A 25,002-nucleotide genomic window follows, 5' to 3' on the forward strand; every position below is an offset into this window, starting at 1 on the left:
CTCACTTCAGTAAACTTTTGTCAGACATTCTTTACCAAAATAACTTGGAGAAAATCAGTCTTTTTCAAACTGAGTATATCCACTTCTACAACTACAAACGAGAGTTTAAGACCTGACAAAAGAACTAAAAATTGTCATTGATTCGTCATGCTGCAGAGGATTTAAGTTGAAGACACCAGCACTTACATATAATTAGCTTATAAAAAGAAAGCAGTTAATTAAAACAATGCTATAATGGCACTTCAAATGTTGAATGCTATAGACTTTACGTGTTTGAATCAATACTGCAGTCTGAAATTCTGCCAAGCCTACCACTAGGAAAGTCTTTGCCAAACAAGAATCACTTTTATTTTCTCCTGCCTGACCTACTTCAGACTAGAATCTTTCAAATATATAAAAGAAATAATATGTAGATGGAAATGCTTAAACGAAAGAAAAAATAAACAGGGATATATTCTCATCTGAAAAGTCAGGAGGTTGGACCATGAGACCACTACAGTCCTTTTTAGCCCTAAAGCTTTACGATTTATTGTGTAACACCAAGAAGCTTATCACAAACGATATAAACTTTGGCTTCTAAAAGTCAGTGGTGATGGTTTAAAAAGGGGGAAAGGGGAAATAATAGACGGATCATCTGAAGCAGGATCAGCTACCAACACCAGCAACAAAAAAAACAAATGACCTTAATCAGGTCAGAGTTCTATGCAACAAAAACTGAATTCCTAAGGCCGGGGATTATTTTCCTCCTTTTCCCCCATATTCTGTGAAAATGTTTATTCTCAATCTGTGTGTGTGTGTGGTACTGTGGAAGCACTAAGTTTAGAAAACAATTTTGTTTTATTAAAATGCTGATTTCTTCTCACAATTTTTCACATAAACTCACGAACATTATTATATTCAATGACTTGTCTCCATTTGACAAAATTAAAAGAAAATTTCAATTAGTAAATATCCACTTGAACAAACAATACTCTTAAATTTAATGCCAAATATACTATGAGCAATTCAAGTTATATGTCAATAATGTACTTCACTAATACTTCATGTGTCTGAGCAAAGTGTGCTCTTCTGGGCCCACATCAGATCCTTAGAGCAGGCAAACTGACTAAATGCTTCTAAGGCTCAGTTTCCTGGCCTGGATTAAAAAAAAAAAGTGTAATACTCCTTCCTTATCATGAAGATTAAACGAGGTAATGTGTATAAAGTACCTAGCACAGTGACATAATTCATTATTGCTGTTGACTTTTATTATAAACCTAAGTTTGGCTTTCAGTAGCATTCTGAGATTCATAATGGGTGGCAAAAATAAGTTTTCCATGTGAATCTACCTAATTTCTCCAAATTCCTATGATTTATTCCTCCAGAGAGAAAATGAGGTTTTTCTTTCAATTCAACATTTCTAAAAGGTCACCAGATAAAAACTTTCAAAACAATTACTTAAAAGCCCCATCCTTATTCCCTTTAAGAAGGTTCTGATGAGCATCGAAAAGAATCCCTTTCCCCCATGCCACTGACCTCTAACATCTAGGCCCTGGCCTGTACCAGATGAGGAGGAAAGTGTCAGTGTATAATCAATATTTATACAATTATAAGTCAGAGCTTTACAGAGGTGTCACCTAACATAATTGACTAAGAATAAATGACTAAGAATCATTCCAAGTGTCACCATCGAGACCACCAGAATATCACTGAAATCATCATTAGGATTATGTCTGTTGCTACTGGGATATCACTGACAAGTCTTTGAAGCTCGTATGTCACACAATCTCCAGAAGGCCTCATACAATAGCAAATTGTTGCTTGTTACAATAATGTTATATTAAAAATGGCTACTCGTTGAAAAATTATCTTAAAACAAATTCCATTGTTTAGGTGCTTCTCACATTTAGACATTCAGATAAACAATCTACTACATAGTGTAATTTTAATTCCAACTCACTCTTTCCGCTTTTGCTTCGACTCCCCTTTAAATATCCTATGCCATGTCTTTCTATACAACAAAAGCACTTAAAAACAGAAATGCCTAAGCTATTTAGGCTTTTGCCATTTTCTTCTCATCTTGCTGTAATCATGTTTTAACGGGATATTTAATTATAGATTCTACCATAGATTTACTGCCTTTCTTTGAAAATAGGAAACTCTTGGAGTAATTAAGAGCTACCTCGTTCAGAAAGTACTATAGAAAAAAGAAATTCCAATCTCTCAACACGAAATTTAAAAATTCTTATAGAGAGGCTTAGCCTCTGAACAAAACATATAATAAAAAGCTTTCTTGTCCATGAATATGAAAACATTTCTTACCACATGGCTAATTCAAATTGGGGTTACAACAGTGAGTCAGAAAACCTTGCTCTTAATAGTGATCTGATGAGGACATTAAAGAGTATTTGATTTAAAAGCTTTTTTTTTAAATCAACATTCTTATAAAATCTAGGCATCTAACTAGTTCAAAGTATATTCCAAACACTTAGAACTCTGTTATAGGAATAGCTAATAGTGTGATCTACAGCAGCCATTAACAGTTGCACATTAAAAAGAAATAGCAATAAAAAGATGGACACCCTGAGGTCAATGATTTCCTCCCAATAACCAAACAAATGTTTCAATAGCATAAACCAAAAGGTGATGATAATTACTACAACATGTTATGTTAACCAACCTCCCTAGTCCCGCGCAATGAGCTCACAGAAGTCAGGATGTGCACAGGCTGTATCCTTCGCTGTTTCCATTCTTGGTTTAAGATTTCCGTTCTTTCCAAAATTTTCTGACGATTGGAACTAAACATACTCTTTAAAAAAAAAAAAAAAATGAAGGAGAGGAAAGGAGAAATTGTTCATTGTTAGAAAATGTATAACACCTTTAAAGCAGGTTAAAAATCTAGTGTATCCTCAAAAATATCAAGAACATTTTCTTAGGTGCATATAGATTTTACACTATAGTTTCCCATATTCAAATAATACAAAAACACCACATCTGTTATTTTATTGCAAGTGGTTAGAGAACAGGAAACGATTGCCATCCTTTCTTTGTTGACTTTGTGTGTGTGTGTGTCTGTGTGTGTGTGTATTTTTTTTAAATCACAATGACTTTAGAAACATAAAATCATGAAACGCATCTCTTTATATTTAGGTCCTGCAGCTGCATATGCAAATAAAAGTATACTAAACAAAGACTGATTAATGTGCATGGTATAATGTTAAGACAGATCAAGAACCTAAGCTTCCAAGTATTCACTCATCTTATTGTAAATACAAACTTGGCTAGAATTATTTTAAATAAAAACTTATTGCACTTAGGAGGGGAAAAAAAACCTATCCTTAATTGTATATTCATTTTCACAAAAGATAAAATTATACCTTTACTTCATCAGCTCGTCTGAACCTCTTGAGCTGTCTCAGTCGCATGTACTCTGATTTTACACGCTTCCGCCAACAAACTGGTCCCTTCTCAGATTTCTTCCCAGTCTGGCCCATGATTATTCTAAAAGCAATGGTTTCATATTAAAATCACTAATCTAACCAGCCTGAATATGATCACCTGTGTTTTAATCCGCAGCAAACTAACAATCAGTGAAGAAATGACACATATTACACTGTTGGCATTTGCAGAAAGGTGCTCATTTGTGCTGCATGGTTAAATCCCTAAAACATTTCATTGAAAGTTTAAGTTAAACTTAAAATATACTTTTATTTACAAAAATTCTACACTAAATTGCAGCCATATTATAGGAACATGATCCCATTATAGGAATTAGGTATACTGTATCACAACCTAGTTTTTAACTCTATGAGATCCACATTTGTGGAAGGAAGAAAATATAAAGACATACCCTAAGTTTTTCATCATTACATTAGCTGTTACAGGAGCAAGGCATAATGGAATAATAATATAACTGAAAAAGGTAAATCCAAGAAGAAGTAAAACTTACAAACACTACTAAAAGTAGAAAACATATAGTTCACCATATAATAAAATGTACAAAGGTACTCTCTCCCCACACACTTAACCATGCACCTCTCCTTAAACACTGTGATAAAGTCTGTATTTTTGCCTCTTGTGCCACCTTTATTAACATGAGGGGTTTCTGCTATCAAGCGAAAAGAGGAATGCAGGAAATGCAAAGTAAATTCTTCTGCCTTATCTTTAGTTGCAGGCTCTCAGAACCAATTATGTTTAAATGCGGGGACAGCTTATAGTTCACCAGATGTCTAATTTATACTGCAGAGTCCTCACCTTAAGTCTAAACAAGCGTCTTTTCCTAGAACATTTTCTCCTGAAGTATTAAAATCATACTGTACCTTCAAATTATTAGCAGGACATTCTCTGTCAGGCTATGCAAAGCTTTACAGGCCACAATAACAATTTGTGCTTTATCTTAAGAACAATGGGAAGCCACTTTTAGTGTTTTAAGTAAAAGGGTGTGCGGTGTGGGAGTAAACGAGTAACTGCAACCAGGTTAGATGCTGCTGCAGCACAGCATCCTGACAAGGGGTTGACAGAGGCTTCTACACCACACTGGCGATGACAGGGAAAAGTACATGAATTCAAGAGTTGCTTAGGCCAAAATTCTACCAAATGATGATTTAAATATGGAAAGTGAAGAAGAAGGTGACTTTCTGGCTTGAACAAATAAATGAGTAGGGCAGGCTTCATCTATTTGTTTACATAAAAACTTCATGCACAGAGAAAACTGCTTAAGAAGATTTAGAGTAACAGTCCTGAGGCCAATGGGTAACCTTCTACAGAAATACTCAACCACCAACAGATGACAGAGAAAGCAGATGGCTGTTTACTCAGAGCTGTAATAAAGGGGCGAAGAAATTCATTTTCTCAAGCATGTAATAAATATTATGACCCAAGCAGTGTATACGAACTTGAATAAAATGAATATACAAATATTATTAAATCCTTGCCCCTACGGAGCTGATATTCTACCTAAGATAGAAGGAAAAATATAGGATGAGATAGACAGACATACTTCAGTATCCCTGGGGAATTGGTTCCAGGACACCCCTCGGATACCAAAATCCACAGATGCTCCAAAGTCCCTGATATAAAGTGGTGTAATATTTGCGTATCACCTATGCATAGCCTCCCATATACTTTTTTTTTTTCACTTGGCTTCCTGGGATATGAGAGACTCCCATATACTTTAAATCACCTCTAGATTACTTATAATCCCTAATACAATGTAAATGCCATGTAAACAGTTGTTATATACTGTATTGTTTAGAAAATAATGACAAGGAAAACCGTACAGACATGTTCAGTACAGATGCAACCATCTTTTATTTTTTTCTGAATATTTTTTATCTGCAGCTGGTTGAATCCATGAATTCAAGATCCATGGATTTGGAACTCACGGATGTGGAAGGCTGACTGTTTATACAAAAGCACTTTGGGAGAAAGAAAAGAATATTAGGAACTGCAGAAGGATGGCAGGAAAGGTAACAAGGAACTCAATCTTAAAAAGCTGAGCTGGATTTCAAAAGGCAAAGAGAGAACCTAAAGATATCTTAGGTCTCAGCAAGAGAAAGCTGGACAGGGGGCAACTGAAGTCTGGCTGGCAGACATTTAACAAGAATGGACCTGGAGAGTGAAAGTCACAAATTAAAAGGACTGAGGACCTGAAGGGAATGAAGAGATAAGAATGGGCAGGAATTTGAGTATATTTGACATAAAGAAGGCTGATGAAATCACCAAGAACTATTCCAAGTGAAAAGTTTCCAAGTGTGGCCTTGCCTGCGAGTTGCTAAAGTGGAGTAAAGCTGACAGTCACTCGGATTGAGAAGGCTAAACTCAAGATGATCTCAGCTTTGAGGTAAAGCAGAAAATGGTGTTAGGAAGGCAGTGAGGTGGGACCAAAGGACATCAAAGATGGGAAGAAACGGGAGCATTATTTTTTTAAAATAATTTCATGACAATAGTTTTCTTCCTATCTGCTAGTTAGTTAACAGATGAACTTAACTAATTCTATGCAAATTACTTAAGATCACTTAGCACTTCTAAGTGCCTAGGAACTAGAAAGAAAAGGAATCAGATAAAAAGGAATGATCTGTAGCCTCGTTTGCTCATAGGCTAATTACCTCTAGTCCATCTGCTGCCTAGACAAATTTCTCCTTGGAGGTAGCACCCCTGTGCAATAAGGCCTAGGGTAGTAATGTGTTTAGTTTTCACTGATGTATAATGTGGGTGTTATTACAATTTTTTTTTTCTTTTTGAGATGGAGTCTCACTCTGTCCCCCAAGCTGGAGTGCGGTGGTGCAATCTCGGCTCACTGCAAGCTCTGCCTCCCAGGTTCACGCCATTCTCCTGCCTCAGCCTCCCAAGTAGGTGGGACTACCGGTGCCCGCCACCACGCCCGGCTAATTTTTTGTATTTTTAGTAAAGACAGCGTTTCACCATGTTAGCCAGGATGGTCTCAATCTCCTGACCTTGTGATCCACCTGCCTCAGCCTCCCAAAGTGCTGGGATTACAGGTGTGAGCCACTGCACCCGGCCTACAATTTATTTTTTAAGATATATATTTTATGTCTCGGTGAAGACATTAGTTAGCATTTTATGTTTTAGTACTAGAACTGTCCTTGTCTAATATTCTGGAAGACTTTCCATGCTGTTTCTACCATTAATAACATACCTAATAAAGTATATCATGACAAATCTACAGTGTCCAGATAGTTCTTTGAAACTGTAAGACCAAATAGGTAGATCTGTGAAAGAATATTAAAATTTAAAGTACCAATTAAAAGGATGTTTTATACAAAACAAACTCCCACCATCATAGCATTTACAATATATTAAAATCACATTTTAGTGTATTTCACTCTACTCCCACTGTAAGTGCTCCAATAGCAAGAACCACTTTTACTCATTTGTAAAATCCCAGAGCTTGTGTGCGCCTGATAATTGTACAGTAGTCCCCACTTATCTCCCAAGACCGCCCCCCGCCAACCCCACAGCGGATGCCTAAAGCTGCAGATAGTACTAAACTCTAAATACACCATGTTTTTTCCTATACGGTACACATCCATGAAGTTTAATTTATAAATAAGGCACAGTAAGAGACTGACAGCAATAATTAATGGTAAAATGAACAATTATAACAATATATTGTTACAAAAGTTATGTAGCTAGAGTCTTCTCTCAAAATATCGTAACATTTTCAGACTGCGGTTTGACTGAGTAACTAAAACCTTAGAAGGTGAAATTGTAGATTGGGGGTGGGGCAGCTATAGACTTAAAAACAAGCAAACAAACAGGTCTGTTAACCCACATGAATAACGAGTAGCTTGTATCTTATCAGCATATCATTTGTAAAGTTTAGCTACAGGTATGAAAAGGAACGGTGGCCTATCCATGCTTGAGCCAAAAAATGAGGTAAAGTGCACCTATTATCAAGAAACCCCCCCAAAAGGAGATAAATCGCAGGGTCAATTAGGACCCTGTGGTTCAGTTGTCCCTACCAGTAAGAGATCTTGAGCCTAAAACTCAGTTTCTGGAATTTCTTCTTAAAAAGGAAGCTGATATTGCCTTAAAGACCTTATCCATAAAACCTACCTCAAAGTCTGGCAACAAAAACGAAATATACATGCAAACACACTTGGTTCTGCGCCTGGCATACAGTGAGCCTTTAGATGTTAGCTCCCCTGACCTCCTTCCCCCACAACAAACGACAGGCTCAAATCAGGTCTCTGACTCCATTTTCAGTGATCTTTTCACAACACCACAGCCAAGTAAGCATAGTATTAAAACACAGATTCAAGGCCACGTACAGTGGTTCAAGCCTGTAAACGCAGCATTTTGGGAGGCCAAGGTTGGAGGATTGTTTGAGCCCAGGAGTTCAAGACCAGCCTAGGCAACACAGTGAGACTCCCATCTCAAATCAATAAATAAGCAAGCAAGCCAGGTGTAGTGGCGCACACCTGTGGTCCCAACTACTCAGGAAGCTGAGGTGGGAGGATCTCTTGAGCCTGTGAGGTGGAGACTGCAGTGAACGGTCTTCACACCACTGCGCTCCAGCCTAGGTGACAGAGCGAGACCCTGTCTCAAAAAAAGTAAAATAATAAAATACAGCTCTAAATATTCATATATTGGCAGAAGTCTTTGTTTAAACGACTTCTACTGAATGGACATTGTGTAAATACATATGGTTTTTAAACTCAAAGATTTGTTTAGTTTCATAGGTGAAATCCCACTAGTATGAACTTTATCCAGAATACAAAAGCAGCTTTTCCCGTTCAAACAGATTATACCTCTATTCATTAAAACAAAAGTCTACCTGTATACAGTGAAACCAAAACAACAATGGCTCTTTAATACAAAAGCCAAACCAGAATATGGCAGGAGCCCATCAAAGCTTAAGTAGAATGTAGTGACATCTCACAGATTTACATTTACATAGGTTAACTAAAATTAAGGGCAATTACAGTGTTCACAATCTATTTTGTGAATGAAACCAAACTCAGAAATACCCTGAACACCATGCCTTACCATCTTACTTTATCCCACTAGAGTACATGCTATGTTGTTTTTGCCACCCAGGGTCAATTCACCCTTCTCTTGGGAACTTCACACCAACTCTTCTCTGAGAACTACCAAGTACATTGGAGGAAGCTGACTCAAGCTGCTTGTGACCCTGGCCTGACCAAGGTACATCTCCCCAGACATAGTGACCAGTACAGGGTTAGATACATGGCCACAATCAGTGCAGTCACAGTGAAAATCTCAGGTTTCCTGCAATGCTAGGACAAGAATGCTCACTCTTCTCCCCTTAGGTCTAAACCTGGAAAAATGTTTGCCCAAGGACTTGTTGGAAGCCATCTTGCAACCATTGAGAAGAGCCTACAAAGAACAGAGTCAACAACCACAAAAAACAAAAGTCAAAGCCAAGAAAGAACTGTAGTCTCATGACCTAAGCCCTAAGTCAGGCAGACCTTCCCAAACAAATTTTGGAACTATTCAGTTATACGAGTCCAGAAATTCCCCCCATCTTTTTTTTTTTCTTAATACAGAGGGTATCTGAGATACATATTTATTACTGAGACCATATACACAGTTGTTCCTCCATATCCACGGAGGATTAGTTCCAGGACCCCCAACAGATACCAAAATCCACAAAGGCTCAAGCCCCGATATAAAATGGTACACTATTACATAACCTATACACATTCTCCCATATACTTTATACCAGCAGTCTCCAACTTTTTTGGCACCAGGGACTGGTTTTGTGGAAGACAGTTTTTCCACAAAGAGGGGAGAGGGTACATGGTTTCAGGATGAAACTGTTCTACCTCAGATCATCAGGCATTAGTTAGATTCTCATAAGGATGGCCGGGCATGGTGGCTTATACCTGTAATCCCAACACCTTGGGAGGCCAAGGCGGGCAGATCACTTGAGGTCAGGAGTTGGAAACCAGTCTGGCCAACATGGTGAAACCCTGTCTCTACTAAAAATACAAAAATTAGCTGGGTGTGGAGGCAGGCGCCTGTAATCCCAGCTACTTGGGAAGCTGAGGCAGGAGAATCACTTGAACCCGGGAGGCAGAGGTTGAGGTGAGCCAGGATCATACCACTGTACTCCAGCCTAGGCAACAGAGTGAGACGAGACTCCGTCTCCAAAAAAAAAAAAAAGATTCTTTTAAGGAGTATGCAACCTAGATCCCTCACATGTGCAGCTCACAATAGGGTTCACACTCCTGTGAGAATCTAATGCTGCTGCCGATCTGACGGGAGGCAGAGCTCACCTCCTGCTGTACGGCTCAGTTCCTAATGGGCCACAGACGAGTACCAGTCCATGGCCTGGGGATTGGGGACCCCTGCTTTAAAACCGTCTCTAGATTACGAAATACCTAATACAATGTAAATACTACATAAATAGTTGTTAAACTATTATGTTTAGGGAATAACAGCAAGAAAAAATATGTACATGTTCAGTACACACACTTTTGTTTCTTTCCAAATATTTTTACCCACAGTTGGCTGAATCTACAAATGTGGAATCCCATTTACAGAGGGCCAACCGTACAGGAACGTCTGAATTAACGGACGATGGGCTCTCATAGCCTACTTCATTATCACCAACAGCATCGTCAGAAAAGGTAGAGCTTCCTCCATCCTCTCAGGTTTACAGAGGCCCCAGGACATGGCCAAGACACACCTTCCTACCTACCTCTCAGGTGGCCAGGCCACACAAGTCCAAGGAGAATCAGCACTGTTCTCTACCAGATACGCCCCTACTCCACTTGTGAGAGGTCTTTACCTAAATCAGACGTTCCTGTCCCTCCTTACCCAGCTGCCAATAACTGAATAATTTGAAAAAAGTCCCATAGGTATTGTCAGAGCCTTCAAATGCTTCTTTAAAAATTCTACCGGGAGGTGCAGTGGCTCATGCCAATAATCCCAGCACTTTGGGAGGCCGAGATGGGCAGATCACGAGGTTAGGAGATTGAGACCATCCTGGCTAACACAGTGAAACCCCGTCTCTACTAAAAACACAAAAAATTAGCCGGGCGTGGTGGTGGGCGCCTGTAGTTCCAGCTACTCGGGAGGCTGAGGCAGGAGAATGGCGTGAGCCCGGGAGGCAGAGCTTGCAATGAGCCGAGATCGTGCCACTGCACTCCAGCCTGGGCGACAGAGCAAGATTCCATCTCAAAAGAAAAAAATAAAAATTCTACCTCAAGGATTTGCTAAATCAAGGCAATGACCACCTATTTGGTCTGGCCAAATAAATGTTTCTGTTTCTATTTGTCTAAAGAAAACAATAAACTACATGTACTATTTATCCTTCTCAACTAAATTAATAGCGGCAACTTGGACTCTTAACTGAATACCAGCCTAAGTAAGGTCAAATCCAAACCCAACAAGATGTAATATGATTACAATATTCTCAATGTCCTTCCTTTTAAAAATGTTTACTTCACAGCAAGACTGCCAAAAAATTGCCAATTTTGATAACTCTCCAGTCTTCAATAGTGCCTGTTTGTATGTTTAAATGCTTTGAAGGCAGTGTTAGTATCATTTGGCAATTTCATTTATTTTTAAAGTTACAATCCATTGTTTCAATATACTGAAATTTAAATTAATGGTAAATGAGATTTTGTAGGTAAGGATAAGAAAAACAATATAAAGAGAACTTAGACATATAGATGTTAAACTATTGGTAAGTGATAAAAATTAATTACTTAAGAGAAACAGATCCTATGCCTGAGGGAGAATATAGAAAACCTGTCCCTGTAAAAAGGAAGACCATGAGAGAGGAATCCAGGAGAAACAGGCACACAGTGCCACGTACTGGGCACTAGAATCAGGATTCCAAACAGACAAGATCAGAGATGGCAAGGAGGGTTCATCTCGAACAACAACTTTTAGGGTTGTGTCCATAAGAATTCTTGGCCTTAGGCCAGGCCATGTTCTAGCTCAGCAGAGAGAGTGCTGTCATGATTAATAATGCCTGTTACAGACATGGGGCAAAGAATTGGGGTAGCAGCACTCTCCATTTCAAACCAAATTCAAATAATAACCTAACTAATAAGAGAAGAGTTAGTCGTATTAATTCTAAGTCCTATACACAGTATTAAACAAAAAGCAAGAGTTTGGACTCCAAAGCTCACTCCCAGGGTTCAGATCCGAGTTCTCCCACTTAGCAGCTGGGTGTGAAGTTGGCCAAGTTACTGCACATCTTTGTGCCTCACTCTCCTCATGAAAAAAGGCTAATTCAAGAGTTATCTAACCTCAGAGTCTTTATGAGAAGTAAATTTATTTACGGTGCATAGACAGTGCCTGGCAGATAGTAAGCACTATATCAGCATTAAAAAAGTAGTGGCTATCAGCCAGGCGCTGTGGCTCCTGCCTGTAATCCCAGCACTTTGGGAGGCAGAGGCAGTTGGATCATGAGGTCAGGAGTTCAAGACCAGCCTGCCCAACATGGTGAAACCCCGCCTCTACTAAAAATACAAAAATTAGCCAGGCGTGGTGATGCATGCCTGTAATCCCAGCTACTCAGGAGGCTGAGGCAGAAGAATCGCTTGAACCTAGGAGGCGGAGATTGCAGTGAGCTGAGATAGCGCCACTGCACTCCAGCCTAGGTGACAGAGCAAGACTCCATCTCAAAAAAAAAAAAAAAAAAAGGGAGTGACTATCAACTACATAAATGGCAGATGAGTGATACCAGGAACATTTATATTAAAAAGTTAACAACTCAATATAAAGACTTTTTTAAAATGATAAACTGTATGCAAATAAAAACAAAACAGGATGTCAGGGGATCTCAGGATAGAATGCAAACCATACAACAAGTCTAACGGTATTATAATTTTATGAGATAATCTCATGGAAGGAGCAGGAGGTTGGGGGGAGCTAATCTACAGAACTTTGGACAATCTACACTGTACTCTAGCTGGTAAATTTGTTTCTCATAAGGGTACCAGTCTGTAATTCTGAAAATACATGTACACTAGGGTTAAACAAATAAGTAAATAAAGTGTAGATAATGTGAGCCAAGTTTCTCAATGTCACAGAAAGAAGTTACAAATAAGCAAGGGGTGGTGATGAATTAGTCAGATATATCAATATGAACTCACGTGTTTTAAAATATATGCAGATAGATACAGAAACATAGGTAATGTATGCACATGTGGGTTAGCTGAAATACGTGCATTTCCAGGGTCTGTCCAACAGAGGGCCTGGAAGCAGTGATACCCCAGGAGCAATAAGCATACCCAGCACCCAAGACTTTTGTTTCTAAATACCACCCTCCAATAAATACAAGCAAGCAGGATCTGCAGAAACAGCTGATTCTAGGGTTGGGACAGGGAAACTACAAGGCAAGCCAGTAGCAGAAGGGAAATGCTCCAAAGATGAAAGGACAGGGATAGGTCCAAGACTGGAAGCAAACAGAAGAAACTCTCAGTGGCCAAAGCTGGAATAATTTGAGCAGCAGAATAAATCATAACATATTATAACAGAATAAAATAATTATTCATGAGTATATGATATAAATAAATGATTAAATAAACAAATGGAGGAGAAGGAACAACTCTTCCTAACAAGAATTCCAACTGATACATGAGTGTATGTCCCCATTCTGGGAGGTAGAATTCAATTTCCTTCCCCCTGAGCGTGAGCTAGATTCAGTGATTCACTTCCAAAGAAGAGTCTGGAAAGGGAAACAGTAATGTTTCTGTGAAAAAAAACCATAACCATTAACATGAGCTGCTGTCATTATGTACTCCCCAATGTGATGAAATGAGATGGGGACTTCAACTCTGTGGTATCCTTCCCCCAAACCTCAATCCATAACCTCAGTCTAATGATAAGAAAACATCCAATAAGCCGAAATCAAAGGACATTCTTCCAAAACATCTGACCAATACACTTTAAAACGATTAAGTGGTCATGAAAAATAAGGAAATGCTGAGAACAACCACAGATCAGAAAAACTTAAGAGACATGATAACTAAATGAACTGTGGGATCTTGGATTGGATCCTGAAACCAACCAACCAACCAAAGACAGACATTAGTGGAATAACTGGCAAAATCCAAATAAAGTCTTGAGTTTAGTTAATGACAACATACTGATACTGATTTCTTAGTTTTAACAAATATACCATAGCCATATAAATCCAAAATTATTCCAAAATAGGCCAGGTGCAGTGGCTCACGCTTGTAATCCCAGCACTTTGGGAGGCTGAGGCAGGTGGATCACGGAAGTCAGGAGTTCAAGAGCAGCCTGGCCAATATGGTGAAACCCAGTCTCTACTAAAAATACAAAAATTAGTTGGGCGTGATGGCGAGCACCTGTAATCCCAGCTACTTGGGAGGCTAAGGCAGGAGAATTACTTGAACCCAGGAGGTGGAGGCTGCAGTGAGCCGAGATCGCACCTCTGCACTCCAGCCAGGGTGACAGAGCGAGACTCTGTCCCAAATAAATAAATAAATAAATAATTATTCCAAAATAAAGTTATTTGTTAAAGCAAATTAGGTTACATAACAACCCAGCGTAAAGGCATTCATTTTTAAAAATGACATTCACTTTCAGAAGTGATAACAGAAACAAATTTTAAAATCTAAAAATGTTACATAAAATGTTAAATAGGAAAAACAAAAAATATGAATAGATGATTAGAATTATTTAAAAACATAGGGTTAAAAAAAAACAGTGGCCAGGCACGGTGGCTCACACCTATAATCCCAGCACTTTGGGAGGCCCCAAGGGGGGCGGATCACGAGGTCAGGAGATCGAGACTATCCTTGCTAACATGGTGAAACCCCATCTCTACTAAAAATACAAAAAATTAGCCGGGCGTGGTGGCGGGCACCTGTAGTCCCAGCTACTCAGGAGGCTGAGGCAGGAGAATGGCGTGAACCTGGGAGGCAGAGCTTGCAGTGAGCCTAGATAGCGCCACTGCACTCCAGCCTGGGTGACAGAGCAAGACTCTGTCTCAAAAAAAAAAAAAAAAAAACAGGTAGTAATTAAGAGAGCTTGTACCATTATTATTATTTTTATTATTATTTTGAGGCAGGGCTCACTCTGTTGCCCAGGCTGGAGTTCAGTGGCCCGACCATAGCTCACTGCAGCCTGGAACATCTGAGCCCAAATGATAATCCCTGCTTGGCCTCCCATACTTTTATAAATCTTAACTTCAAAGGAATTTGAGGAAAAAAACTCCCAAATATAATTCTACTTTTTCAATTTTTTTGGAAGGGACAAGGTCTCACTCTGTCGTCCAGGCTGGAGTGCAGTGATGCAATCGCAACTCACTGAAGCCTCAGATTCCTGGGCTCAGGCAATCTTTCCACCTCGGCCTCTCGAGTAGCTGGGGAATACAGGTGCACTCCACCACACTCAGCTAATTTTTTTAAATTTATTTTTTGTAGAGAAAGTGTCTCACTATAGTGCCCAGGCTGGTAATTCCACTGTTTTAAAACAGAAAACATTACACAAACAATTTAAAAGGAAAAAAAAAGATCTCCATAGCAGCCTATATGATGACATGTCTACTTGAAGAGATAACACACTTTTAGGCTTCTACAGAATCTGAATCAAGGGAAGTAACTGTGCCACTGACTGAACTTGTACTGATCAAACAACAAATCAAAAGGATTCTGTACAATTCAGGGCCAGTTTAGTGGTGTTTAAAATGAAGAGAAAAACTGTGGTCTTTACCCACAGTGGGAGCACAAAACTCAGAAAAGAGCATTTGAGTTTGCAGTTGAATAAAGAAAAGGAGAAGGGTTAATATGCATTTATTAAGTCAACAAATATTTATTGAGCATCTAATACAAGCCAGGGACTACAATAGAAACTGAAGACTTAGCAATTAACAGACAAAAAATCTGTCACCTTATACAGCTTAAAATCTAGTTGGATAGACACAATCCTTAGCAATTAACAGACAAAAAATTAGCAATTAACAGACAAAAAAATCTGTGACCTTATACAGCCTAAAATCTAGTTAGATAGAAACAGTCAAAAACAAAGTGTCAGGTGCAGTAGCTCATGCCTGTGATCCCAGCACTTTGGGAGGCTGAGGCAGGTGGATGACCTGAGACCAGGAGTTCAAGACCAGCCTGGCCAACATGGTGAAACCCTGTCTCTACTAAAAATACAAAAATTAGCCAGGAGTGGTGGCGCACACCTGTAGTCCCGGCTACTAAGGAGGCTGAGGCATGAGAATCACTTGAGCCCGGGAAGCAGGGGTTTCAGTGAGCCAACAATGTGCCACTGCACCAGCCTGGGCAACAGAGCAAGACTCTAACAACAACAACAACAACAAAGTAAAATGTTTACATGTAAGATGATGTTGTGTGCTATGGGAGAAAAAACAATACAGGTAAGTGAGTTAAGGCAAGGGTGGCACACAAAGGAATGTGAGCTGAAGCATTCAGAGCCCCAGCTGTGTGGCAAAGCCCATGGGACACAGAGATCCCACCAAACAACGGCAGTTCACCAACAGCAAACCCAGGAGCAAACTAGGTAAGAACATGTTTTCTGGTAAAGATTCCAGAAATAATTAGATTAAATATCCACTTAATGCAGATTCAGTATATCCGCAACGCCTCAGTGATCAACACAGCTTTACAGAATTTTGATCAGCCATTAAAACTAGCATTCAAGAGTTGCTTGCTGGCCCCGTTCTGGTTAACTAGTAGGTCTCATTATCCTGAACAAAGACTAAAAGTTAACACCATTTTATAAAACATATTTATGCAAATAGCCATTCTGTTAGTATTATCAAGCCAAATTTAAAAAACTGATTTATTATAAAGCTGATCCTGAGGCTATGTCATTCTATAGGCTCTAACATTGACTATTTGGTTCTAACAAAATCTCATTGTTAAATATGTGTAGCTAATTTGATGGTCTATATTTAATTTGTAAATCTGCTCTAGTTTTATCATAAGGAACTTATATGAAATCATATTCATAAAATTAAAGTCGAATTAACCCTGGGATTCCAATCGACACTCAAGTTTGAAAAACACCACATGAGAAAAAAAAATGGAGTACTGAAGTAATTCAAGAATAAAGTGATAAGGGCCCTGACTGGGTTGACAGCAGTGGGAAGAGGAGAAAAAAAAAAGATTTTTAATTTTAGAATTAAAAACTAAGTCTAAAATTAAAAATCGAGATGCAATCATATGAGAAGGAAGAACAGGTCAAAAGATAATTGAGCCCTAAATCAGCCACTGCTACAACGGAGAATAGAGAACTTCATTGAGGTTAATTATTCACACAATAATTAGCTAGCATAGAAAAACAAAAACGGTAGTTCAAAGTAAGAACACGATTAACACCATTCTTCAGCATTTTGGTCTCATGACCTGTTTAGTTTATATGTGTTATAGCTATTAACATTTAACATAATAGAAATGAAAAACTAAAGAGTTTTTTACAATTTACTTTTATTTATTTATTTATTTTTTTTTTTGAGACAAGGTCTCACTCTGGCCCTGGCTGAAGTGCACTGGCGCAATCACGGCTCACTGCAGCCTCGCCCTCCTGGGCTTAAGTGATCCTCTCACCTCAACTTCCCAGGTAGCTGGGACCACAGGTGCAAACTACCATGTCTGGCTATTTTTTTCTATTTTTAACAGAGACAAGGTTTCGCCATGTTGCCCAGGCTGGTCTTGAATTCCTGGGCTCAAACAATCAGCCTGCCTTGGCCTCCCAAAGTGCTGGGATTACAGGTGTGAGCCACTACACTTGGCCTGTTTTTTATTTTTATTAAAAACTGTAATAGTAAGCCTTCAGTATCCATGGGGGTCTAGGGGGTATTGGTTCCAGGAACTTCATGGATACCAAAATCCACAGATGCTCATCTCTTATATAAAATGGCATACGTAGTATTTGCATATAACCTATGCACATTCTCCTTTATACTTTAAATCATCTGGCTCTAGATTACTTATGATCATCTGATACAATGTAAATGTTATATAAATTGTTGTTATACTGTATTGATTGTATCTTTTTTTTTTTTTTTTTTTGGAGACAGAGTCTCACTCTGTCACCCAGGCTAGAGTGCAGTGGCACAATCTTGGCTCACTGCAACCTCCACCTCTTGGGTTCAAGGGATTCTCCTGTCTCAGCCTCCTGAGTAGCTGGGATTACAGGCGCACACCACCATGCCCAGCTAATTTTTGTATTTTTAGTAGAGACAGGGTTTCACCATGTTGGCCAGGCTGGTCTCGAACTCCTGACCTCAGGTGATCCACCCGCATTGGCCTCCCAAAGTGCTGTGATTACAGGCATGAGCCACAGCGCCCGGCCTGTTCTATCATTTTATTGGCTTTTTTCCACAAGTATTTTTTGATCTTCAGTTGTTGAATGCACAGAAGCAGAACCTGAAAATATGGAAGGCCAACTGTACCTATTAATATAAATAATACATTTTTAAAAAGAAACTATTTTCCTTTAAAAAAAAAATTAGTGAGTGAGGGCAAGCGTGGTTCCTCATGCCTGTAATCCTAGCACTTTGCAGGGCTGAGGCAGGAGGACCACTTGAGCCCAGGAGTTTCATACCAGCCTGAGCAACATAGCCTTCTTTTATTTAAAAAAAAAAAAAAAGTAATTAGTAAGTGGTGTTTTACATTTTTGCCAATTTCTCTAATATCTGTCTAATAGGAAACAGATTCTCGTAACTGTTTCTGCATTCAATTTGTTCCAAAATGTTGTTTTGGTTCAAGTATATGAAGAAAATCCAATCTCAAACATACTTAGCTTAGAAAAGGCAGTGTTTGAATAGCCTTCTGAGGTCATTGTGGATCTCGTGCTTTGATATTACACCAAAACAGTTCTATTAAAAAGTGGCTAGTTCAGTTCACAACTCAATCTCACAGGTGCTTTTCCTCAAAATAACCACCATACTTCGGTTAGCAGTGGTAATTTCTTTCTTATAAGATTAGATGCAACATGGAATCTGAAATTTTATCAGTGAACTTTTCCTACTCTGCCACATTAACATTCATTAGTCTATTCACTTTAAATGAATCTTTAACCCAGGCACGATGTTATAAATCATCATTCCTCATCTAAAAAGTACTGGTCCACTGAGTTACGCAGATTTTCCAGAAGTTGGCATATTTCAAAAAATCATGTTGTTAAACCCATTAAGCTCATCAGAAAGTCTTTAAGTACTGGGAAGCTGTCATGCTCACACTAACAGACAAAAGTTTTCCAAAAATTTTAATTTTTGCTTGAAAGCCCAAATGTTCTCTCTGCCAACAAATATGGTCAGTTGTTTTCCTTGAAGTGACAGTCTCACTTCACTGATTTTAAAAAATGTCTGCCAAATACCTAAGTCTGAATAATCATGGTTTGTCAGACCCTCTTTTAAGTAAAAATGAAATTTCCATGAAAAAAGTGGCTAGTGGAGCTCACAACTTAACCACGTAAGTGCTTTTGCTCAAAACCCAACATACCTCAATATGCAAAAGCACTTTACACACATTCCCATCTTGTTGCACAGAATGTTACAATTGCACGCACACAAGGATCAAGATTTAATAAAATTAATCATTTTTAGTACTTCATCAAGGACATTCTGAAACAAAACTGGCTTTTTTAACTGCAAGTGCTAAGGTGCCAACAGTGTTTACTCATTGCTCTTGCACCATGGGTACAAATGTCCAACACGGTTTTTTTTTTTTTTTTTTAAAAAGCAAGTAACAACTCAGTATTATTATGAAAATAGTTTCCGGGAGGTTGAGACACGAGAATCACTTGAACTTGGGAGGCAGAGGTTGCAGTGGGCCAAGATGTCACCACTGCACTCCAGCCTGGATGACGGAGTGAGACCCCTGTCTCCAAAAAAAAAAAAAAAAAAAAAGAAAGAAAGAAAAAATAGTTTTGATCCCATAATCCCAGGCCACACTTTGAGAACTGCTCCCTTAAATATATCCAGACATCATACGAATCAGAAGTCATAATACCCTGCCTTTTCTTGACTCTTGACTCACAAAGAACCTAGAACAGACAATATATTCCAATTATATATTTCTAAAATTTGTAACGAAACGTAGAAATCACCACTCTTGCAACTAGAAAAAGGCAAACAAGAGTATATGTGAAGAATATTTAATGAAGGGTACTTTATTATACCTGTCAAACTACAGATCTAAATGAAATAATCTATCATATGTCAGTGCCAAATTAAGAGACTAATACCTACTAAAATTTGTTTAAACAAATTGCTTCTGTTTTCACTTATCTTCTCCTTCACCACTGTAAGATATCATCAGTAGTTACAGTCACCCTTCTGACCCTCCTGCAACCCTAAGACAACGCCATCCTACCAACCATCTCCCTAAATACACCTCACCCTATCACCATAAAAGGTAAAATAAAAATATTGATCCAGGGACCTTTTTGCTTCCTTAAATGACTCTATTGTTTTTTCAAAAAAAGAAAAAAGAATGACAAAAACACACAAGCTCATTACTGTGGGGGACCCAAATATTCCACTCAACTGACCTGCAAAGTGCTAGAAGAAACTTCTGTTGAAGGACTTGGGGAAAGGCAGGAACAAAGAGGTATTATCAAGCAGTCGATAATAATTTACTGAGCATTCCAAAAGTGTTAAATCCTGTGAGAGATCCATCGAAATGTGGAAAATACAACAGGTTTCAGTGCCTTCACTACAGTGGATTACATGTACGTGCAACTACAGATGAGAAAGCATAATGAACAGCATTTGCATTCAAGAAGTCTCATGATAGGGGAAAATAACAGAAAAAAGTAAAGAACGTATTTGTAGTCCTGGTTTCTGTAGCGCTAAAAAGTTCAGAGGCAAAGGGAAGTTATACTAATTTAGCAATCTTAGCTGAATGATAGAAAACATTAACTTGACCGTTGCAGCAAAAGTGAGTAGATTCTGCAGTAATATATTTTCCACAATAATAAGATCACTTTCCTCCTTCCAGCAAGAGAGTAAACTACTGATTTCAAACTGAAGTCCGTAGACCAGCATTCTGGTGTTCATCTGAAAGTACTGCTCAGAAAAGAAATGGCCATATAAATTTCAACCAATTGAAGAACTGTTAAGTGTTTTAAAGAATTTGCTTGAACAACAGGTAAAACAGACTCACTAACTGAACTGACATCTAAAGGTTAAAGTTTTCAGCTGGGGGCCATGGCTCACACCTGTAATCCCAGCACTTTGGGAGGCTAAGGCAGGCAGATTGCCTGAGTCCAGGAGTTTGAGACCAGCCTGGGCAATATGGTGAAACCCTGTCTCTACTAGAAATACAAATTAGCCAGGTGTGATGGCATATGCCTATAGTCTCCGATACTTTGGAGGCTGAGGTGGGAGAATCAATCACCTGAGTCCAGGAGGCCAAGGCTTCAGTGAGCCAAGATTGTGCCACTGCACTCCAGCCTGGGCAATCACAGTGAGACTGTCTCAAAAAGAAAAAAAGAAAAAAAAAAGGTTTAAGTTTTTCTTGAAAACTATACTAAATCGATTTTATAAGTTAAATCTTCTCATTTCATCGAGTATATACTCAGTTTACTGAAACACTGTTGGACGGAAAATGGAAAAAATTATGTACCAGAGGCTGGGGCAAAGTGGCTCACGCTTGTAATCCTAGCACTTTGGGAGGCTGAGGCGGGTGAATCACCTGAGGTCAGGAGTTGGAGATCAGCCTGGCCAACATGGTGAAACCCCGTCTCTACCAAAAATACAAAAAGTAGCTGGGTATGGTGGCAGGTGCCTGTAATCCCAGCTATTTGGGAGTCTGAGGCAGGAGAATCACTTGAACCTAGGAGGCGGAGGATGCGTTAAGCCGAGATCGCGCCACTGCTTTTCAGCCTGGGTGACAGAGCGAGATTTGTCTCAAAAAAAAAAAAAAAAGTACCAGAAACTAAAGCTACGATACGAAATTCATTATAATTCAAAGATGAGACATGAGATACCTGTTATTTCAACACTCCACTGAATACAAGCAAACAAAATAAAGAGGTAAGTCAATCTGATACCAGATGTTCTTTTTCCTAAGAAGTCTATTTTAAATCTTTTACCACGCATAAGCCAACATCTAATTTAACTTACACAAATCTAACATACATTGAGCAAAAATGTCAGAGAAAGCTCAATTTTGGTAGTAAATACAAGGGTTCTACCCACCATTCCAGACACTAAGCATATGCCTAAGCGAGCACGAGAGAGGCGACATGAATCTGCTGTTCCCATAACCTGCTGGCCAAGTCTCTCAGACTGAGGATATTTAGCCACTCAGGAGTGATTCTAATAGGATTGCCTTTAAGTACAAACCAACAACTCTGTGCTCAACAGAAGAGCAATGATCTGTTCTCATTCTAGAGGAAAAATGGGCTGGTCTTGAACCTAAAAAGGTACTGCTTTGTGGTAAAGCATCTTCCCACAAACACTGCATGGGTAACTTTGCCTACATGCTATTTTGCCTTGTACACTAACTTCATATCCTAATCCCCAAATAAGATGCAATTCCTTCTATATTCTGAAGATAGAATCATAAAATGGACTAGGTGGTTCAAACTACTAATCCCAAAGCATTTACAGAACCTCTCATAATTTGCAGGCAACCTAAACCAAGTAACCATTATCTAGTAATTTCAATTTTTGAGTTCTGTATATGCCACAGCCAGTTCTTTCAAGGAAATACCAATGTCTGCAAAGTGCCATTTCTTTATTCTATGGCTACCAACAGAACCCCTCACTGAAGCAGACTCTTCAGAAACTCCTCTGGCTTATGTCGGCCCCACAGTTCATGATCTTGCTAAGAACAGCAGTAGTTTAGGGAAAGATAGAAGTAAACGAGGTAGCGCAGTTATGAGCAGTAAGTCTTTCCGTGATTTTCCTATACTTAAAATTTATCACAAATATAAACACACTGCCGGGGTACTACAAAATTTCAAACCCTTCAAGTACTATTTACTTAATAATTGATGAGACTTGTCAGTATCTGTGCTATGGTCTGAAGGTGTCCCTCAAAAACTCAGGTGTTGTCAATGTAACTGTATTAAGAGGTGCAGCCTTTCAGAGGTGATTCGACCATGACGGTTCCTGCCTTGTAAATGCCCTTATACAAGAGTCTGACTGAGGGAGTTGTTCCCAGCTTGCCCTTCTATCTTCTGCCATATGAGGACACAGTAAGAAGGCCTTCATGAGATGCAGGCACCTTGATCTTAAACTTCCCAGCCCCCAAAACTGTGAGAAATATATATATATATACACACACACGTATATACATATATATGTATTTATATATGTATATGTATATATATTTATTTTTATTCCTTTTGTGAGACAGGGTCTCACTCTGTTGCCTGGGCTAGAGGGCAGTGGCGTGATTTTGTCTCACTGCAACCTCCACCTCCTGGGTTCAAGTGATTCTCCCACCTCAGCCTCCCAAGTAGCTGAGACTACAGGTGCACATCAACACACCCGGCTAATTTTTATTTTTTGGTAGAGATGGGGTTTCATCATGTTGCCCAGGCTGGTCTCGAACTCCTAACCTCAAGCGATCCACCCGCCTCAGCCTCCCAAAGTGCTGGGATTACAGACGTGAGCCACTGCACCTCACCAACTTCTATTCTTTATAAATTACCCAGTCTTGGCCAGGTGTAGTGGCTCACACCTGTAATCCTAGCACTTTGGGAAGCCGAGGCAGGCAGATAACCTGAGGGCAGGAGTTCAACACCAGCCTGGCCAACATGGTGAAATCCTGTCTCTAATAGAAATACAAAATTAGCTAGGCATGGTGGTGGGCAACTGTAATCCCAGCTGCTCGGGAGGCTGAGGCAGGAGAATCACTTGAACCCAGGAGGCGGAGGTTGCAGTGGGCCAAGACTGCGCCATTGTAGTCCAATCCAGCCTGGGCAAAAAGAGCAAAACACTGTCTCAAAAATAAATAAATAAATAATTTTAAAAACTACCCACTCTCAGGTATTCCATTATACTAGCACAAAACAGATGAAGACAATTTTTTTTACCAGAAGTTACCATCTGTTGATTACTATAACATTACTTATCAAAAGCCCAGAGAAACTGGTTTTCTGAGTCTCCACTGACCTATGGAAATGATACAGAGAAATGACCAAGCACAGGGAAACCCATTATATAATTCCTACAGTTACCTTCCTGCTATTTCCAGATTAATACCAAGGCTTTTAGGGGAGGAAAAAGCATTTTACCCCATGTATCGTCCTCTTATGTAAATTTCTGCAGCCAGCTTGAATTTCTCCCCAGAAAGTGAGATTTTCTTTTCTACCACATGGCAGGCTGCAAATCTTCTAAACTTTTATGTTCTGCTTCCCTTTTAAGTTCCAGTTTCAGGTCATTTATTTGCTTATGCAAATAAGCACAGGCTTTTAGAAGCAGCCAGGCCACATCTTGAACATGCTGCTGCTTTTAGAAATTTCTTCCGCCAGATACCCTAAACATCTCAAGTTTAAAGTTCAACAGATCCTCAGAGCAGGAGCACAATGCTGCCGGTCTCTTTGCTAACACATAGCAAGAGTGACTTTTACTCCAGTTCCCCAATAAGTTCCTCATCTTCATCTGAGACTTCATCAGCCTAGCCATCTCTGTCCATATCACTATCAGCATTTTGGTCAAAACCATTCAACAAGCCTCTAGGAAGTTCCAAACATTCCCTTATCTTCCTGTCTTGTTCTGAGCCCTCCAAACTGTTTCAACCTCTGCCCATTACCCAGTCCAAAAGGTGCATCCACATTTTCAGGTATCTTTATTGCGATGCCCCACTTCTCTGGTATGTATTTTCTGTATTAGTCCATTCTCACATTGCTATGAGAGCTGAGGGTGGGTAATTTATAAAGAAAAGAGGTTTAATTTGCTTACAGTTCAGCAGGCTATACAGGAAGCATGGCTGGGGAGGCCTCAGGAAACTTATAATCACAACGGAAAGCAAAGGGGAAGCCAGCACATTATACATGGCTGGTGCAGGAGGAAGAGAGAGCAAAGTGGGAAGTGCTACATACTTTTAAACCAGATCTCATGAGAACTCACTGTCACGAGAACTCACTGTCAGGAGAACAGCAAGGGAAAAGTCTGCCCCCATGATTCAATCACTTCCCACCAGACCCCTCCTCCAACTTTGGGGATTACAATTTGACACGTGATTTGGGTGGGGCCACAGAGCCAAACTATCACCCCAGAACTTCCATATGGGAAAAAGAAGAAAATGAGAGGGCCAAGATGAGTGGCTGACATTAAGAATCTATAGCCTCTAGGGTAGAAAAACATGACTTTTTCTTTGGTAGTCTAGATTTAAAAGTTGGTATTTCCATTAGCATAGAATGTCTCTTTCTAGAGAATAAGAGAATATCTCATTCTTTATTTGAATAGCCCTAATGGGTAAAAGACTAAGGCACCCAATAAGAAATCTGAAGAAATTTTCTTTTCTAGAAAATGTGTATAGTACTGCTGGCCAGTTATATGCTATTCATAAATAACAAGTCATACCAGACAAATGGTAAAAAACGATTATTTAACTGCAAGGG

At 39.2% G+C, this 25,002-nt stretch overlaps 1 protein-coding gene across 4 annotated transcripts in view; it reads right to left on the reverse strand.

The window, feature by feature from the left end:
* EZH2 (enhancer of zeste 2 polycomb repressive complex 2 subunit) overlaps positions 1-25,002 on the reverse strand; it is a 76,040-nt gene that overhangs the window by 35,709 nt on the left and 15,329 nt on the right. For 3 of the 4 annotated variants that reach the window (XM_032762065.2, XM_032762063.2, XM_058427664.1), the window contains exons 2-3: positions 3,357-3,480; positions 2,660-2,788 (exon numbers count right to left, since the gene is read on the reverse strand). In XM_032762065.2, coding sequence (XP_032617956.1) covers positions 2,660-2,788; positions 3,357-3,473 — 246 coding nt within the window. In that variant the 5' untranslated portion in view covers positions 3,474-3,480. The remainder of the gene's footprint in view (positions 1-2,659; positions 2,789-3,356; positions 3,481-25,002) is intronic. The other variant, XM_032762064.2, reaches the window with a different exon arrangement.

This window comes from Hylobates moloch, unplaced genomic scaffold (genome assembly GCF_009828535.3).
Source record: "Hylobates moloch isolate HMO894 unplaced genomic scaffold, HMol_V3 SCAFFOLD_1, whole genome shotgun sequence".
In the NCBI taxonomy this organism is placed as follows: domain Eukaryota; kingdom Metazoa; phylum Chordata; class Mammalia; order Primates; family Hylobatidae; genus Hylobates; species Hylobates moloch.